At 50.3% G+C, this 16299-nt stretch overlaps 1 protein-coding gene across 5 annotated transcripts in view; it reads left to right on the forward strand.

Moving 5' to 3' along the window:
* Positions 1-4649: 4649 nt before the first annotated feature.
* Positions 4650-16299, forward strand: part of ST3GAL3 (ST3 beta-galactoside alpha-2,3-sialyltransferase 3) — a 148064-nt gene continuing 136414 nt past the window's right edge. For 3 of the 5 annotated variants that reach the window (XM_031600981.2, XM_090146554.1, XM_031600990.2), the window contains exons 1-2: positions 8026-8117; positions 8264-8408. In XM_031600981.2, the coding sequence (XP_031456841.1) occupies positions 8294-8408 (115 nt within the window). In that variant the 5' untranslated portion in view covers positions 8026-8117; positions 8264-8293. Of the gene's footprint in view, positions 4669-7704; positions 8118-8263; positions 8409-16299 lie in introns of those variants that run through there. The other 2 variants (XM_090146553.1, XM_090146557.1) reach the window with 2 other exon arrangements.

Here is a 16299-nt window from a genome sequence, read left to right on the forward strand (position 1 = left end):
ATGCATCTCAGTTCTTCCATTCTCTAACTGGGCTCCTGTTGTCTGACACTTCTGCAGTTGTGCTCGTTTTTTTTTTTAATGCAAGCACCGAGATGGAAACAAGACTTTGGTAGCCTGTATGTTGTTTTCAATCTGATCATGTAATAAATCTAATTTCAAAATGGACAATCTCTAGACTAATTTGAAATCTTAAAACAATGTGACTTGGAAATTCTCACTGTTTCCAATTGCAAAGGCAACTGCAGAGTTGCCTTAGGTTCCCTCTGTAGCAGACGGAGTGGCAGTGCCACAAGAGTGGTCATCAGAAAGTCCTACCTGGGTACAGTCAGATAGCCCTCTTCTCTACTTAGTGATGACTCTTGATTTTTTTTCACTCACTAAACTGGCAGTCAGGAAAAGGAGATACTTCTACTTCAGGGTTTTTGTTACTGATATGCTGAGTGACCTTGAATAAATGGCTTATTGATGGGATTATTACTTCAGCCCATATCTTTGGAGTCTAAAATGCCAGCTATTCCTTGAGCCAGTTTTTTTAACTGGGAAAGGTGTTAACATCTCTCTTTTTTTTTTTTTTTCCTGACAAATTTGTGTGGGCACTACACAGATCCTTGAAGTGTGTGCACTTGGGTCAGTGTGTAATATTTTATGTTTGACATGAACAAAGGGAGGTATTGCTAAAAATGAAAATCAACCTTTTTACTCTCTTCCCGTGCTCATTCTTCATTTCTTTGCGTTGCTGTTAGAGCTGTTCAGCAGCTTTAGATTTTTCACTCAGATAAGTGGAGGGTGCCACGCTTGAGGTGGGATAAGTACTGCTTGGTTCCCATAATGAGTGCAGCTGGGGGTGTGTATTGGTAGGCTTCCTTTGACGTCAGCAGCGTGGTCTGCAGAGGAATGGGAAACATTCACTAGATTGCTGTCTTGGAGGAACCTGTGGCCGATCCATGGAGGAATGATTGCCACAGCCTCCTTGCTGCAGCATGAGTAATGCGACCACGTGCGAGTCAAGACTGTTCTGACAGCACCTAGAGATGGAAGGAAATGTGTGGGATGGAACTGGAAAAGGATTAAAATGGTATAGTACACATGTAGACAAAAAGGAGTGGAGGTAGGAGAGCCTGAAAAGAGGGAGATGGAAGAGGTGTTCTAGCCATAGACCCCCAGATAAGCCTGAGATATGGGGAGTGGCTGGTGGTGGGTGTGTTGGGGTTAATTATAATTACCCCCATAATAATAATAGCCCCCATATTAATTAAATAAATAATGCATGGGCTGCCATTTTCAGCCTATCTACCTCAAATGCTGCTCTTTAATACAACACTCCTATACCTTTTGGGTTAATTCTAGTGCTCAACCTTGCTACAGGGGTTGATTTAAAAAAAAAAAAAAGTCATTAAAAAAGAAAGAAGCTGGGGAGGGAGGTGAGGAGGAGGAATAAAGTGCCTGCTGCTTTGTTGGGTGCAGGATGAGGGCACTTTGGGTGGGTGCTGGCTGCAGGGTGTGTGCAGAGGAGCTGCCAGCGATGTGGGAAATGGGGAGTGGTCCATGGGGAGCTGCCCTGCTGCTGGGGATGCAGGACTGCTGCTGGAAGATGAGCACCAGAGCTGTGACTGCCTGCAGTGGAGGCCTGGCTCTGCACTGAGGATGCAGCTCTTGCTTGTCTGGCCCAGCTGAGCCCAGGAGGGGATGAAGGAAGCAGTCGTGCTGGCAGCCAGAGAGAAGTCTGTGGTGAGTCCTCACTGGCTGCCTTGCTTCCAGCTGGATAGATGTTTCCAAACGCTGTCTAACAGCCGGTGTCTGTGAAGAATGTCCAGGGGCCTCTATGTTCTCCTTTCTGCCTTTGTCCTTGGCATATGTGCTGGTAACTCAGAGTGTCTCCTTGGTGAGCCAGGGGTCTGCTGTGCTCTCGCAGCAGGGGAGACCCCAATATGGGGATCCGTGCTCTGCAGAGACCTGGCAAGGGGAAAGGGACAGCAAAGCAGGCATTGGCTCTTCTCCCTCCCCAGCCAGGGAGCTGAGGGACTGCCAAGGGCAGCGCAGCAGTGAGAAGAAAGGCAGCGTTCATGGGGCTGTGTGGCTGTGAGCTGCCGGGCTGTGAGCCAGGCACGTCGGCACCTGATGGGCCAGCTCGAGGAAACTCTGCCCCATCCCCTTCTCCAGCTGAGCCCGAGGCTATTCCAGAGTGGCTGTTCCTGCAGATAGCAGGGTCTCTCCTACCCTAATGCCCTGTTTTTTCAGACCCAGCCTTTTACAGCGTAGGGCAACCTTCTCCAGGAACCCACCACCTGTGCTGCTGGCCCGCAGTGTCCCCCAGCTGCTACTGGTGTGCAGGACAGCCTCAGGGCTCGGCTCTCTCCCGCTGCAGCTGTGCAGCTCTGCCAACGAGCACTCTGGCTCTGTGCTGAGGCTGCACAGATGGTTCCCAGCAAGAGACGCAGGTCTGAGGCAATCCCTCAGGCTTGGGCTGTCCTTGCCTCCCGCAGCAGATCTCCACCCCTTCCCCAGGCAGGCCGGAATGCCTGGCTGCTTTGACCTGGAGCTGACGGACAGAAGAGCCCTTGTGCAGCACTTTTGGGGAGGTGCCTGGTACCCTCCCCACTGAACATGTCTGGCAGCAGCCTGCCCTGTGCTTCAGCAGTGCTTCAGGCTCGCCCTTCTCCAAGCACAACCTGCCCTGAGCCCTAGGAGAAACAGGTGAGATGGCCCAGGCCCTGCTCCCTGGGGGTGGGAATGTGGGAACGTCCCTCTGGGAAATGCTGCTCTCAGGCTCCGTAGCCATAGCCTGGGGTTGTCTGCCTGTGGGCCCCAAGAACTGCTCTGGGGCACGGGGGTCTGAGATGTGGCTGGAGTGCAGCACAGTTTTGGGGGCCTTGGTAGCTGGTGACTTGGAATTGTAGTGTTTGCGACATTCTGGGGATGCTGGGCTGCTATGAGATCTGTGTGGCTTGGTGGTGGGCTGCAGGAGGAGCCTCTCTCCCACCCTGAGCACTGGCACCACAAAACCCAGCCCAGCCCTTCCTGGAGCCTGTGTCAAGGCAAGCATCTGAAGAGAGAGAGCTGTTCTGCAGAGGGGCTGTGCAGACCTCCTGCCTCATCCTGCTACCTCCCAGGCACCTGGGAAGGATGGTCCCAGCACTCTGCCCCCCTCCCCTGCCCCAGGCAAGGGCAGAAACACTGCATGCAGTTGGGGTGCTCTATGCCACACCTCAGCCCCTTCTGCAATGGCAGCACAGAGTGCCCATGCCCCTGTGCCCAGGCGTGTGGTGCAGTGCTGGCACTGCCCCAGGCACAGAACAGCCCTTCCCATCAACGTAGCAAAGGCTGCTGTACAGCTGCCACCAGCCCACTCGCTCCCAGGATATTTTTAGGACTGCCCATGCTGATGAGCTCTGCATCCGGACAGTGGGGTGCCTTTCCCAGCCCTCCACAGGGTGCAGCTTCGGGGGGAGCAGCGTGGGTGTTGGGCGAGGATGCTTGGGGGCTGTGACAAGCACAGCACAGCCTGCTTGGCCCTGAGCCTGCTGGCAACAGCCGCTGTGCAGGAGCTGGCTGGAGCCCATGGGGAGCACGCGTAGCTGGGAGGCAGGAGGGAAACCTAGCAGGCACGTAAATATTCATTTATTTATATTTTGCGTGTGTATTGTATATATCATATATATATATGATATGGGAAAGACATGATTTGAATGCAGTTTCTAAGGTAGAGCTGCCCTTAGGCAAGCAATAAGTAAGCAATACATAACTAAGTGGGCTGTGAACGCAGTAGTGAATGTGTGCTGAGGTCTTGTTTCTCCCTCTGGACTCTGACAATTTTACTGCTTTTAAGAGATCATATTTGTGAACCCCCTCCAGACTGCACCAAGTCTTGAGCTTGAGGGGGTTTCCCAGCTCGTAGAGAAGGATGGAGATAGCAGAGCAGGAATGATGCTGTAAGATAGGCAATCCCAGTTACATGTACAAACTGGGAGAAGAACTTATTCAGAGCAGCCCTGAAGAGAAGGACTTTGGGGTCCTGGTGGGTGAAAAGCTTTTTAGTTGGGGAGGCTCTGGCACAGATTGCTGAGACAAGCTTTGGATGCCCCATGCCTGGAGGTGTTCAAGGCTGTTAGATGGGGCCATGGACAGCCTTATCAAGCACCTGATTTAGTGGCTGGCAACCCTGCCCATGGCAGTTGGATTTTATCTAAATGGTCTTTGAGATCCCTTCCAACAGAAGCCACTCTATGATTAATCCTATGATTCATTTTGTCAGGTGTCAGGGGACTGGCTGGAGATAAGATGGCCTTCAGATAGCAGAGTAAAGGAGGAGATCACTGCCACATGGCTCCACCATCACCTTGAGCCTTCTGCAGACGCATAAAAAGACTTCCTTACAACAGTGCAGTTAATTTCAGAAGTACTGAAACTGCAGGATGGGAAACGCAGCGTCCTTGGGCCAAGGAGCTGATGTCCAATGTAACAGCAGCAGGCAGATCAAGCTGTGTCATTCCAGGTTCTAGCAAAACGTGTGCAAGGAGGTTAGGCAGGCTGTCCTTGGCTGAGCTGCTCCTTGCAGCTGCAGGGACAACAGAGGAGCATTCCCACGCAGCACACGGACCCCACGGTCTTTGCTCACCCGTACTAAACCTGCATACAGCAGCAGCTCCAGCAGTGATGCTGGTTGTGAAGGTAAGGGGGTGGTGGGAACAGGCTGTGGCATGGGACTGGGTAGAAGATGCTGCTTCGTTGCCTTATTTCCAGCCCTTAAGTACCTGTTTCAAGGTGGTGATGCTCCTTAAGCTTTCTGTGCCTGTTCTGAAGGTAAGGAAACCTGAATCCACAAATCCTTGGCTCATCTCTCACCTAGCCATGGTGCTGCAATGCAAACCTAAGCTGTAGCCATGTGTGGGAGAGCTCACTTTCTGGTTTTCTTCCTTCAGTTTTTCCCTCCCTCCCTCCTCTGCTTTCCAGCAGACCCTCCATCCTGCAGCACAGTCCATTCTTGCCATTCCCCAGCACCTTCCTTTGCAGCCAGGGCAGTGAGCGTGCCATGGCTGTGAGCATTCCATCAGCATTTGGGTCAGCCACAAATGTAAGCCTTCACCTTGTCATCTCTATAATTGATTTTAAAAACTATTAAATGGCACCCAATCAAGCAACAGTCGCTGGGGGTCTACATCTGCTCCCAGCCGTTGATGTCTCCCCATTAAATCTTGGCACGCAGACAGACCTCTAAGCATAGTTGTTAATGCACGTAGTTAATCTAAACTGAGCCTTATTAATTCTTTATAATACATATTTTAAATTAAAATCCTACATCATTGTTGACTGCTGTGGAAAAGCCCAAGTGTGCTGCACGGATGCTCCAGTTCCTATGGGCCAGACCTTTCCTTCTGCCCAAGGAGAAGTTTCTCTCGCAGGGTCCATATTGTACCAGCTGTGTTTCTCCCTTCACAGGGTACAATTGTGTCTCTGCACGTTGCTTCAGCTCTTCAGAATACCCTGGCCTCACAGCAGCTGAGTATTTGTTCAAAAATTAACACATCTTTCAATGAGAGCCACAACATCGCTGTTCTTAGAATGCTAGAGGGGCAGAAATGCAAAGTGCTGTCCCCGGACTGAGCGTGCTGCTCACCAAAGGACAGAGACCACACATAAGAATAATGCACAACAACTGTGTGAGGTGAAACAAGTTTGGCCAGAGTGCCAAAGACAAAATACGAGTGAGTTACAGCCCACGATTTGTTCCCCCAGTCTGTGCATCAGCACAGGTAATCCCTCTCTGGCTGTTAGTGGAAATAGATTTTTGCTGTGGTATTTAATGAATAACAATATATTGTATTAAGTGGTATCTAGTCTGATGTGACAACATGAAATTTGGGGGGAAGGATTGTGTGGACACTGGGTGGCATCCTGCCCAATGGCAGTGTCTCAGAGGAGCTGAGGTTGATGTAAGGTGGCTGCAGAGTATAGGGCATCCACAGGTCAGCTTCCTGCTGCTGTGGCCACATCTGTGTCTTCTTTCTGAGTCACTGCTCACTCATGAGGGTGGTGCTGTGGGGCACCCGGGTGGACACAGGCTCCATGCCAGGGCTTAGTGACTCAATCACAAGTGGGTTTTTGTGGATCAAGATGTGCCACAGTTTTTGCCCTTTCCTTTGGTCAGTTTTGTTGGAAGAGCTCCAGAGCATTCCAGAAAGGAGTGTGGCAATATGATAGAATTGAATCGGGCTTAATTATTCCCCTGCTGTCCATCGCCTAGCAACGTCCAGCTTGACATCTGCCTGCAAATGAAATGTGTAAGCTAAGTGGGAACACGCTCAGACTAAAGCCCTACTACTCAAACCAGATCACTCCACTGATCATTGCTGTAATTCATCTCACGGCTCTCAGGCAGCAGCCGGGTACCCGATTTCCATAAACACACAGCACTCTTCTCCCTGGCTTTTTCCTGGCAGGGAAGCTGTCTGACATCGTGCTGGGCTCCTTCCAGCATGCTGACACCTGATAGTATGGCATAGGGTTTCCAAGTGACAAACCTGGGCACTGTGGCAAGCCCCAGCCTTGTCATTATCTGCCTCCGTGCAACAGGTCTCTGCTTATCTGTCTCTTTATCGACACCGGGTCAGCTGCTGTGCTCATGAGCATACAAGCAGTGAACTCACAGTGCTTAGGTGAGATCTGAACACGTCCAAAGTAGATACAGAGTGGAGAACTTGCTCTACCCAGCTGGAAGACTGCCGAGGTGAGGAAAGGGGCAAGCAAGATGCGAGTGCTCGTGCTGCCCGAGCCTGCTGGGGTGGAGGCAGCTGCCTCGGCTGCGTGAGCACAGCTGGTGTCTGAGCATCCCGGGGAGCCAGGGGCTGGTGTGCGTGGCAAAGGGCTGAGCTGCAGCACGGGGTGCTCGGATGCAGATCTGGTCCCTCTCCACCCATTGGGACGATTGGTGCCAACGATACCTGGGCGTTGGCACGAACGTGTTCAGCTTCTGCATCGTGCAGCGAGCATCTGAAGATCCCAGCAGGATTTCTAGTGGAGGACGTAGGTGGATCAGTGAGCCCAGCTACGAGGATGCAGCACCTGCAATAAGCTGGCGTGGCTTCATTCGTGCTGAACACAAAGCTGAGGTCTCAGCTGCGCCTCAGTGGCCGCGAGAGCACCCCGGCTCCCCATAGGCTGTGCATGTGCTCTGCTCCGCACCCCGTGGGGAGGGGCTCAGGCAGGGCTCAGCCTGCACTGCCACGATGTATGCCCGGCACCTGGCCTTGCAGTGCCACCGCCTTGACAGCAGTCCTATCCACGATGCCTTAAATTCACGCGGCTCTTGACGTTTCTCATGTTAGCGGTGAATCACGCAGGGTGGAAACGGGAAATCACTGGATTTATTTGCCGCCTTGAAAACACGATGTTTATCACCGTGCTGATATCTTCCTGGGGCCTCCAGCGAGGCCGAGGGCGGCAGCGAGCCGGGCAGCGCAGCGCCGTGCTCACGGGGCAGGCGGAGGCTGCAACGGTGTGGAAGCGACGCCGACCGCGCAGCGCGAGTCGCGCTTTCCTGTACGTCCAGCGCCGTGAGGCTGCGCGATGCGGTCAGGCGCGGGGGTCTGAGGATTTTCTGGAATAGGAGAACGGCAGCGCGCCGCACGGGCGCTAAACGGGACCGCGGAGCAGGGCGGGGTGCGGCGCGGCCCCGTTTTAACGCGGCGGGTCGGGCCGCCAAAGAAGATGCGGCGCGGCGCCCGCAGCGCCGATTGGCGGAGTGCCGCGCGGAGATTGGCTTCGCGCGGGGGAGCGAGCGGGGTCCGCGCACGCGCGCCGCCGCCCTGCCGCAGCGCCCCTCCGGCGGCGACCCCCCGCCGCCCGCCCACCGTCGGCTCGCGGACGCTTCCCGCGATTGGCTGCGGGCGCTGCCCCCCGCGCCTCCCCATTGGCCGGCGGCGGCCGCTATGCGGGCGGGTTGGCGGCGCGGGGGCCCGCCCCGGCGCTCCATTGGCGGCCGCGGTGCCCCTCAGCTCCGCGGTGGCGGCGGCCGGTCCCGCTGCGCCGCGCCCGGCATGGCGGCTCCCGCAGCCCCGAGCCCGGGGACCGCGGCCGGCGGCCGGACGCCCAGGGCCGGCGGCGGGGGCGGCGGCGGCCGGGTGAGGAGGGGCGGCGGGAGTCCGGCGTGGGCGGGGGAGGGAGGAGGCCTCGCGCGGGCCCGATTCGGAGCCCCCACGCGGGGCGCGGTGGACCGGGGGAGGGTGTCAGGGAGCGCGCCCACCCTCACCCTGTCCTCCCTCCGCAGGTCGCGTAGCAGAGCGGCTCTGATGCGAAGATGGGACTGCTGGTGTTCATGCGCAACCTGCTGCTCGCCCTCTGCCTCTTCCTGGTGCTGGGCTTTCTGTACTACTCCGCCTGGAAGCTGCACCTCCTCCGCTGGGAGGACTCCAGTAAGTAAGGCGCCGTGCCGCCGCGCTGCCCCGCGCCCAGCCGGTGCCGCTGTCACGGCGTCGGAGGGACGCGCCGAAGCCCGAGCAAACGCGGAGCTGTCGGTGTGCTTAAAGGTTTGAGTTTGTCGTCGCCTGATGTTCCTCACGGCTTTGCTTTTATGACCGGGTACACGAGCAGGTTCGCGCTCTGTGTAGCTGGCATTACAGCTGTCAGTTCCTGGGACAGCCTGTCTTACTTTCTGATTCCTAATTCCCAAAATAAAGAGTCTACGTGCTGAGGCTTTTGTTCCCCGGCTCTGTGCAGTTTTGCCACCCGCTCTGCATAGCCAATGTCAAAGCCAAGGTTTTTCCCTCTGGTGGATTTTGATTCCCTTCTCTGACCCGACACGCTGGCTATCTCACCATCTCGCTTTGTCCTTCAGAAATCCTCATCTTCCATTTATCTGCCATCCTATTCCTTGCCAGCTATCTGTCATCTAAAACGATGTCTCTCATCCTTTTGAAATCCAAAGAAACAGTTGACCTCACTGAGTACAGTGTGAGGATTGTACTGTGCAGCAGTGCCATGGGAGGCTTTAGTTGCAATGTGATATAGGTTGGGCTGAGCTTTGATTGCTCAGTTACTGCTTTTATTATTGCTTGTGTTGATTGGGTTTCTTGTTTGCTCGTGAGACCGTTGACTGAAAATGGCAAAAGCAGGGAACAGCTCCCTTTTTCCTGCCCTGCTCCGCAGCCAGGCTGGCCTTCCCTCAGGATGTTTCAGCCCCCTCACTGCCCACCACTGCGCCCTGGATGAGGGCTGAGAAACACACACAAGTGTTGTTTGGGTATCTGACAAAGCTATCGGTCAAATTCTGTCTTTGCTGTGGCGTGTTGGTGTGTGTGCTGCTGGAGGTTCCTACTGCAGTGCCTGTTAAACTTGATCCTGTTTTTCTACCTCTGCACACCCCTTATCATTTATTGTGTGCTCCAGGAAGTTTAGTATGGTGACAGGTGATGGCTCAGAGATTCTGTCCACACTGATGTGGTGGTGACTTCAATGTGAGAATTGCTGCAGTGACTTGTGCTACAATGGGTATAAGAAGATGATTTATAGGAGGAGACAGAAGTCTTTCTGGACAAAAGTTGTTTTTTTTTTTTTTCAGGTGTGCGCTGCAGGTGAGGTTCATTGCTTCACTGCTAGTCTATAAACCAGCACTTTGTCAGTGATATGTAGAAAATCCTTCCCGAATGGAAATAAGAATAGAAAATAGTTAAAAGAACGGTTCTGCTGACTTACAGTGCCTGCTGTCCTTTGCTTCTCTCATAGGGTCAGAAACCGTGTTGAGACTTCCCAAAAACAAACAGTCAAAGATGAAAACCAAACAGAACCCAAGGCAAAGAAACAACAGAAACATGCACCAAAAAGCCCTTCGGGCCACAGCCTCAGAATGAACTTTGTTAAACGTGGAGGAGGAGCTGTGTGCTTACATGCTGTGTGCCAGGCTGCCGTGGTGGGGTCTGAATTCCTTCAGGTTCCGCCTGTTTGGATGTGTGGCTGCAGCTGTGTGTGTGACTCGTTATTATAAGCCAAGTTGCTTTCCTGGGGCTTTGGTGGAAATTTTGCCTTGTCATACAGTGTTATAAATCTGTAGGCAAAGGTGGATTGCTAGAAACAGAACGCTTCTACCAGAAGGAGGGATGAAGGGGGGGTTGTACCTCCATAGAGTGTGCTGACTGCTCTGGCAGCTTGCAGGTGATCTGTTAGGGGTACATCTGCTTTTTTCCACTTTTCTGTTTTAAATGTGTTCTTCAGTTGATCCTGGAAGTTGCAGTACTTGCATTAAGCATCTTCAACAGGTGCAAAGCAGCGATGTTGGTCTAGGAAGTTTGCTTACCTGGTCTTCATAGTTGTCACAATTAATATGTGCTGCACCACGGTTCCTTTTCTTTTAGAAACTGTTGTGGATTGTGTCTTAGATATTTGCTGGAGCTCCTTGAAATTTTTGTGTTAACAGAAGCCAAATGTAAGAAGGGAATGTTTCTGTATGATTGCTTTTCAAAGCAGCCTTCTCTTGGTCTGTAGAGTTTTGTGTGTATCAAAAACATTTTATTATCCTGTAATTATGCACATGAGGAACACGAGCAGACAAAATCCTGTGTTGGGAACCTTAATGTGAAGGGTTAATACTAAGCTCCTGTAAATAAGCGTTTGGGAGTTAACAAATGACAGAACTGAGGTTGCTCTTTTAGCCATGATGAGGCCTCCTTGAGCTGATGGAATGTGATATGATGTATAAAGTTGCAGTTATATTTCCTTTTTTCTAAGGGGACTTTGCCTAATCAGCACACAGGACAGGTGCTGCTTGATAGCTCTTCTGTGCATTAATTTCCCAGTAATTCAAGCTGTGACCTTGTGCTTTTCTTCATGATTGATACAACAGTGATGCCCTAAAGGGTAAAACTAAGTTAGCAGCGTTGATTTTCAGGTGTTGAATAATCTCAGAGTATTGATTTTATGTCATTAAATTCTTTTTTTTTTTCTTATGACCAGTGTCTTTATTGAGTGTAACAGTGATTTCCTAGCTGCAGCAATCACATTCACCTTCTCTCTGCCCCATTCTTTGTGCTGGTGGAGGTATGAAACTAAGCTGATCCTGACAGCCGATGCCTCGGAATCTCTTCGGAGCCTGGTTTTTATGAACTTGACACCTGCATTTAATATCAAATGAGAATTGCATTTGTCATAGAGCACAGGGAAAAACGATCCATCTGCTGCTTTGCTGCTTGTCTGGTTTGTCCCTGTAATGTTTTAGAAAATGCTTTTATGGAGCTGTAATGCATGAGTTTGATTGGTAACTGTAAGAGAGGTAGTCATGCTAAGGCTTTGAATATTTAGCTGCTGGAGTAAAGGAATAGTTAAAGTGTGGTGGTTGCTGCTGCCTGACACCTCCGTGAAGGGAGGTTTTGCTTCTGAATGGATGGAAGGATGCCCGTCGGTGTTTCTTGTGCCTCCTCCACCAAACTTCAGATCTGTCCTCTTTGAGTGCTGCCTCGCTGGGTTTTGAGAGATTGCTCTCCTTGTGGTGTGACATTACACTGTGCTGAAGTACAAAGGGGAGTAGAAAATAATTAATTCCCTAAGGCTTATCTTTCCTGTAACAGGAATAGATTGAATTCAGCTAATGTGAGCTAATTAAGGTTGAATTAAGTTCAGCTGCATCTGAAGATGAACTTCCTATGACTGCTGCTGCTGCTCTTTCTCCTTGCAGGAAGGGTCACGCTGTGCTGTTCCTCTCCAAGCCTTTCTTTTGTTGTGTTTGTTACCTATTCTTTTCCCTTCTGCAGCTTTGCTCTGGTGGCAGTGATAAAAGAGAAATGCTTTCCTTGCTTGTTTTTCCCAGGCAGGCGATAATGACAAAAGCCACTGCCGTCTGTTTAAAGGTGTTGAGTTGCATGGAGGTGTGCTAACACGTGGGATTGATGATGTGTTGTGGACACGAGGAAAGAAGTTTGATACTGGGGTCAGCTGTCCTGTGTGTTTCAGAAGGACCTTGCAGCAGCAGGTAACCATGGCTCTGTTCGTTGTGTGTGATGCCAGGGGATTCCTACCCAATAACAGGAGTGATAGGAGCAGGATGTGGAGGTCTGAGATGTGCACTGCAGCCGCTTCTTTTCCTCTCTCCTGTCCTTCCTCAGAGCCAAACACCCCCAGTTAGCAGGAGGAAGGAGGGTGACAGCAGTGCAATGGAGAAGAATACTGTGCATGGGAAGTGCCCCAGCACCCCTTGTCAGTAGGAGGGGAGATGGATTCTTGCTGCCAGTGCCTTGGGATTTGCTTTATCTGCTTGGAGGAGTGCATTTGTACCCATAACTGTGACGGACAGAGTAGACTTGTGTTAATGTTTAATACTGGTATTTGTTGCTTAACCTGCTATATGTAGAGCTGATTTTGCAACTTAAAAATGAATCTGTTCAAAGGAAGGAGTGAGTCCTTTAAAAAATGTCCTGCCTATGGAAATCTTGGACTCATTGCCCTGAGGCAGCATTTATTTATTTATTTATTTATTGCCTCTGAAATATGCTTGGGGCAGGGAGCATGATGCAGATTTTCTCATCTCTGTTGTATTTGTATCTACATTAGCTTTGAATTAATTGAATAATACATACCCTGCTTTAGGCACTGCAGTCAAAGGTGAAGTTGGTACAGTTTGTAACTGTAGATTGAGAACTTTCAGTTTGGATGTGGCTTTTGAAACGTCCCCAGGTATTTTCTGTCAGTGTCTATGTAACAAAACCAAATCACTTCTGTGTCATCTGTTGCTTGGTGTTGTTTCCAACTCTAATTTCGGAAAGGCAGCTGAAGACGTAAAGCTTTGGGAAGAGGTTTTCTGATGGTATTTCAGGACCCTTATCTTTTTTTTTTTTTTATGTCTGTTTCTATGGGAACTGAGGAGACATAAACAGACAAAACTGACTCACTTCTGGTTGCAGGTTTTTCTTCTGCTTGCATTTCCATGGAGACCAGGCTCAGCAAGTAAGGTTAAATTAATGAAAAGCAATCAAACCTGTATATACGATTTTTCTCCTTTAAAATGAAATGGTAGTTTTGTCAATTCTTGTGCTTGGAGCTGAAATGTGTGAAAGAAATTGATCTTTTTAGGAGGGTTTGGAATGCACATGCTCTTTCTCTTGCAGTTGAAGTCTCACTGTACGTGTGATGGTATGCGGTGTGGGTACAACTGTTGTAGCTTGAGTTACAGGCATTGCTGCCTGTTCTGTGTGAGGGAGCTGGTCCTGCATGCTCTGACACCTGACCTCTTTCCTTTCTGTTCATTAAAGACGAATGAAAAGGCATTCAGCTGGTGCGTGAGCAGCCACAGAGACAAACTTGTGCCCTTTGGGGTGTGCAATAGCTTTGTGCTCAGACCTTTGGCTATGGGGTTACTGCACTGCTCACCTCTGCCAGAAGAGGGAAATGCAGAGTGCTCCTACAAAAATAGCATTTCAGGGCCAACTCAGCTTGGCGTTGAGAGCATAAATCTCTGATGAGAGTGGCTGGAGCTAAGCTGGCTGGATTTATGGTTAGGTGCAAGAGAGAGCATGTCCTTTTCTAGCATAGAATTACAGAGCACTGGTGTCTGTGTTGTGAGGGGTGACAGACTGATGGTGATCTGATTTTTTTTCTCTGTCTGTGGCCTTAGCTGTAGGGGTGTGTTTGCTTCTTTACAGTAGATTTTGTTGCTGCTCTGTCGGCTAAAAAACCTGATAGTTGTTAACCTTGTGGGCATTAGGTTTGTGGCTTTTTTTTTTAAAGCTTTTAGATGGTATTTTGCAGCTGTGTGAGCTTTCTGCAACAGCTGCTTTAAGGCCTGTTTCATTTGCTCAGCTCTTCTGTAGTCTGTGCTATGCTGTGCTTCTCCAGGACTGGTAATGAGTGGTTGGAAAGCTCTCATAAATAGGTCCAGCTACAGATTTAAGGAACTTCTTTGCTGCTGTTCAGATGCTTTAGGGATTTGTGTATCACAATGATAACTTTTTGGAGTAAGAGTTCAAAGTAGGAAGTAATATTATTGTGGCAGCAGTGAATATTAGAAACAAAAGTGTAAAAATAGATGTTGAGACAAGTTGCCAGTAGAATACCTTGACTTTTCTAAGAACTCTCCTATCGGACTGAAATGTGTTCAGCCTGAAATTGGAAGCTTCTGAGCACTGCTTTGCTGGCTGGTTCTCTTATCTGGGCAGAACACTGGAAAATAGATTTAATACCCGGAAATTGCTATCAGTGTTCAGGTTACTCTGTCCTCCCTGGTCAGTTGCCAGAATAGGGAGCACAGCTGAGCTTGAATTCGCAGAGCTCAGGAAGCACAGCTGTGGTGCTATCTCTTTGTGACTGCAGGTGAATGCTCTCAGTGCCCCCTGGTGAAACACCCAACAGTTCCCAACCATGCTGTCCTGGGCACCTTGCTGTCTCTCTGTAACATCGCTAGGCAGAACTGCTGGGACAGCTCCTGAGGCTCCAGGATTGCAGGAGCAGGTGTGGGGAAGGGCAGCACAGCACCATGAGCCCCTGCAGGCTGAGCAGTGGTATTGCTGTGCCCGTGCTCAGGGCTTGTAAGGGGCTGCACTTGGCTGAAGGAGCTGAAGTTGCACCCTTACAATTCTCCAGAGGTCAAAGTCAGCAAGCACCCATATTCTGTGAGGCACAATGCAATGAAAGCACTTCACCTCTCAGCAAATGCTCTGCAGCTGGGTGCTTTCAGAGGTGAAAGGACTCATTCATCCCAGCTGCCTGCAGCCCCTTGGTGCCGGGTTCAGCTGGAACAGTGCCTCCCTGTGAAGGCCACGTCAGCCGTGCTGCTGAGCTGTTCCTGCCTTCCATCCATCTCCTCTCAGCTTATCCCAGTGACATGCAGTTTGCTGCCATGGCTGTTGAGCCCTGAGTTATTACTGGTCTCACTGGGAGCTCCACCACAGTGCTCATTTGGTAGCCTAACTCTCTGCCTGCTGTAATAGGGGTGGGCTGGCATTGAGCTTCCTTCATGCTCATCTGAATTCTGCTTCGTGCCCCATCTGCTGATGTTATTGGTGCAACAGCTTCCTGCACAAAGGGGTTCATAGTGGATTGTCTGGAGTGGGACAAGCTGTTCCTGCTGTGGCCTTCTGTCCATCGTGGCCTCAATACTGATCTCGACTGTGTCTGCAGCAGTTAGGCAAGTTTTGGAAAAGCAGTTTTTCCTCGATTGTTGCCTCCTACCAAGGTGCTTTTGTTCCTAGTACAAGTCATTCTTCTGACGTGAACTGCTTGTGCCATCACAGCCTCAGGCTGAGGCAGTGAACCGGGCAGACCTGGGCATGGCTGGCAAGGGCAGCTCAGCCAGATCATGTTTGGATCTTAGTACTGTGAATCACCATACCCTGGACAATCTCGACACCTACATTTGAGGGTATGAATTTAGCTATTCTTTCTCTGTTCCAAAAATGAAAAACCAGAATGTTTCCATTTTTGGGAGCTTAAAGGCAAGCAACATAAATGCTTTTAACTTTTTTTTCAGATGATGCTGGGGTCACTCCTACTTTAATTTACTCCTGTTACAGTGTGTCCTTTTGTTTGTTTAGCTATCTTCCTGTGACTTTCCAGTATTAGGAACGCTGATTGAACCTAAGGTCCTTCAGAGCTGAGTCAATATCCCCTTAAGTCCTGGAACCACCAGAGTTAACACAGTGTAGCTATGGAATGCTTTATTAGGAGCAAAAACACAGTGGCTTGGAAATCAGTTCATGTTGAATTTCTCAGGCAGGTAAGTGGCTGATGGCTTCCTACATACTAAGGCTAAGCAGAATGTGATTGACACATTCATGTTGTGCAGTTGCTTTTTTTTTTTTTTTTTAAATCTTGGTCAGAAGTGAATCAAATTCATCACAGCAGTAGTACTACACAAGTATTGCTGTTCGATTGTGATTGTGTCTGGAGATCCAAATCAAAAAGATGCGCTGAGACACATTTCTTAGGATGAAGGGCGGCAGCCTAAATAGACTTGACTCAAGAAGGCCGAGGAAGCAGTGGCACAGGGAGGTGAAATAATTCCATGTCACATAGCGGCTCAAGGGCACAGCTATGAATAGAATCAAGGTCTCCAGGCTCCTGATCCAGCATCCATTTAGCCAAAGGAGGCTTGTTTTGCTGTGATGCACATTCCGCTTCTGCTAGGTGCAGGAGAACAGTCATATGCTGAAGTCACTGCTCAGGGCTGAGATTTCTGCTGATATTTGTAAAAGCACAGCAGTGTTTCCAAGTGCAGTGTCAGTGACACAGCTGGTGAGGGGATGGTTTGCATGGGCAGTGTTGGTGGCTGGGTGTGAGCCCTGTAATTAGGGGATGATGCAGCTGGCATTACTTGCTGGTAGGAGC

This window comes from Phasianus colchicus, chromosome 9 (assembly GCF_987193195.1).
Source record: "Phasianus colchicus chromosome 9, bPhaCol1.hap1.1, whole genome shotgun sequence".
Classification (NCBI taxonomy): domain Eukaryota; kingdom Metazoa; phylum Chordata; class Aves; order Galliformes; family Phasianidae; genus Phasianus; species Phasianus colchicus.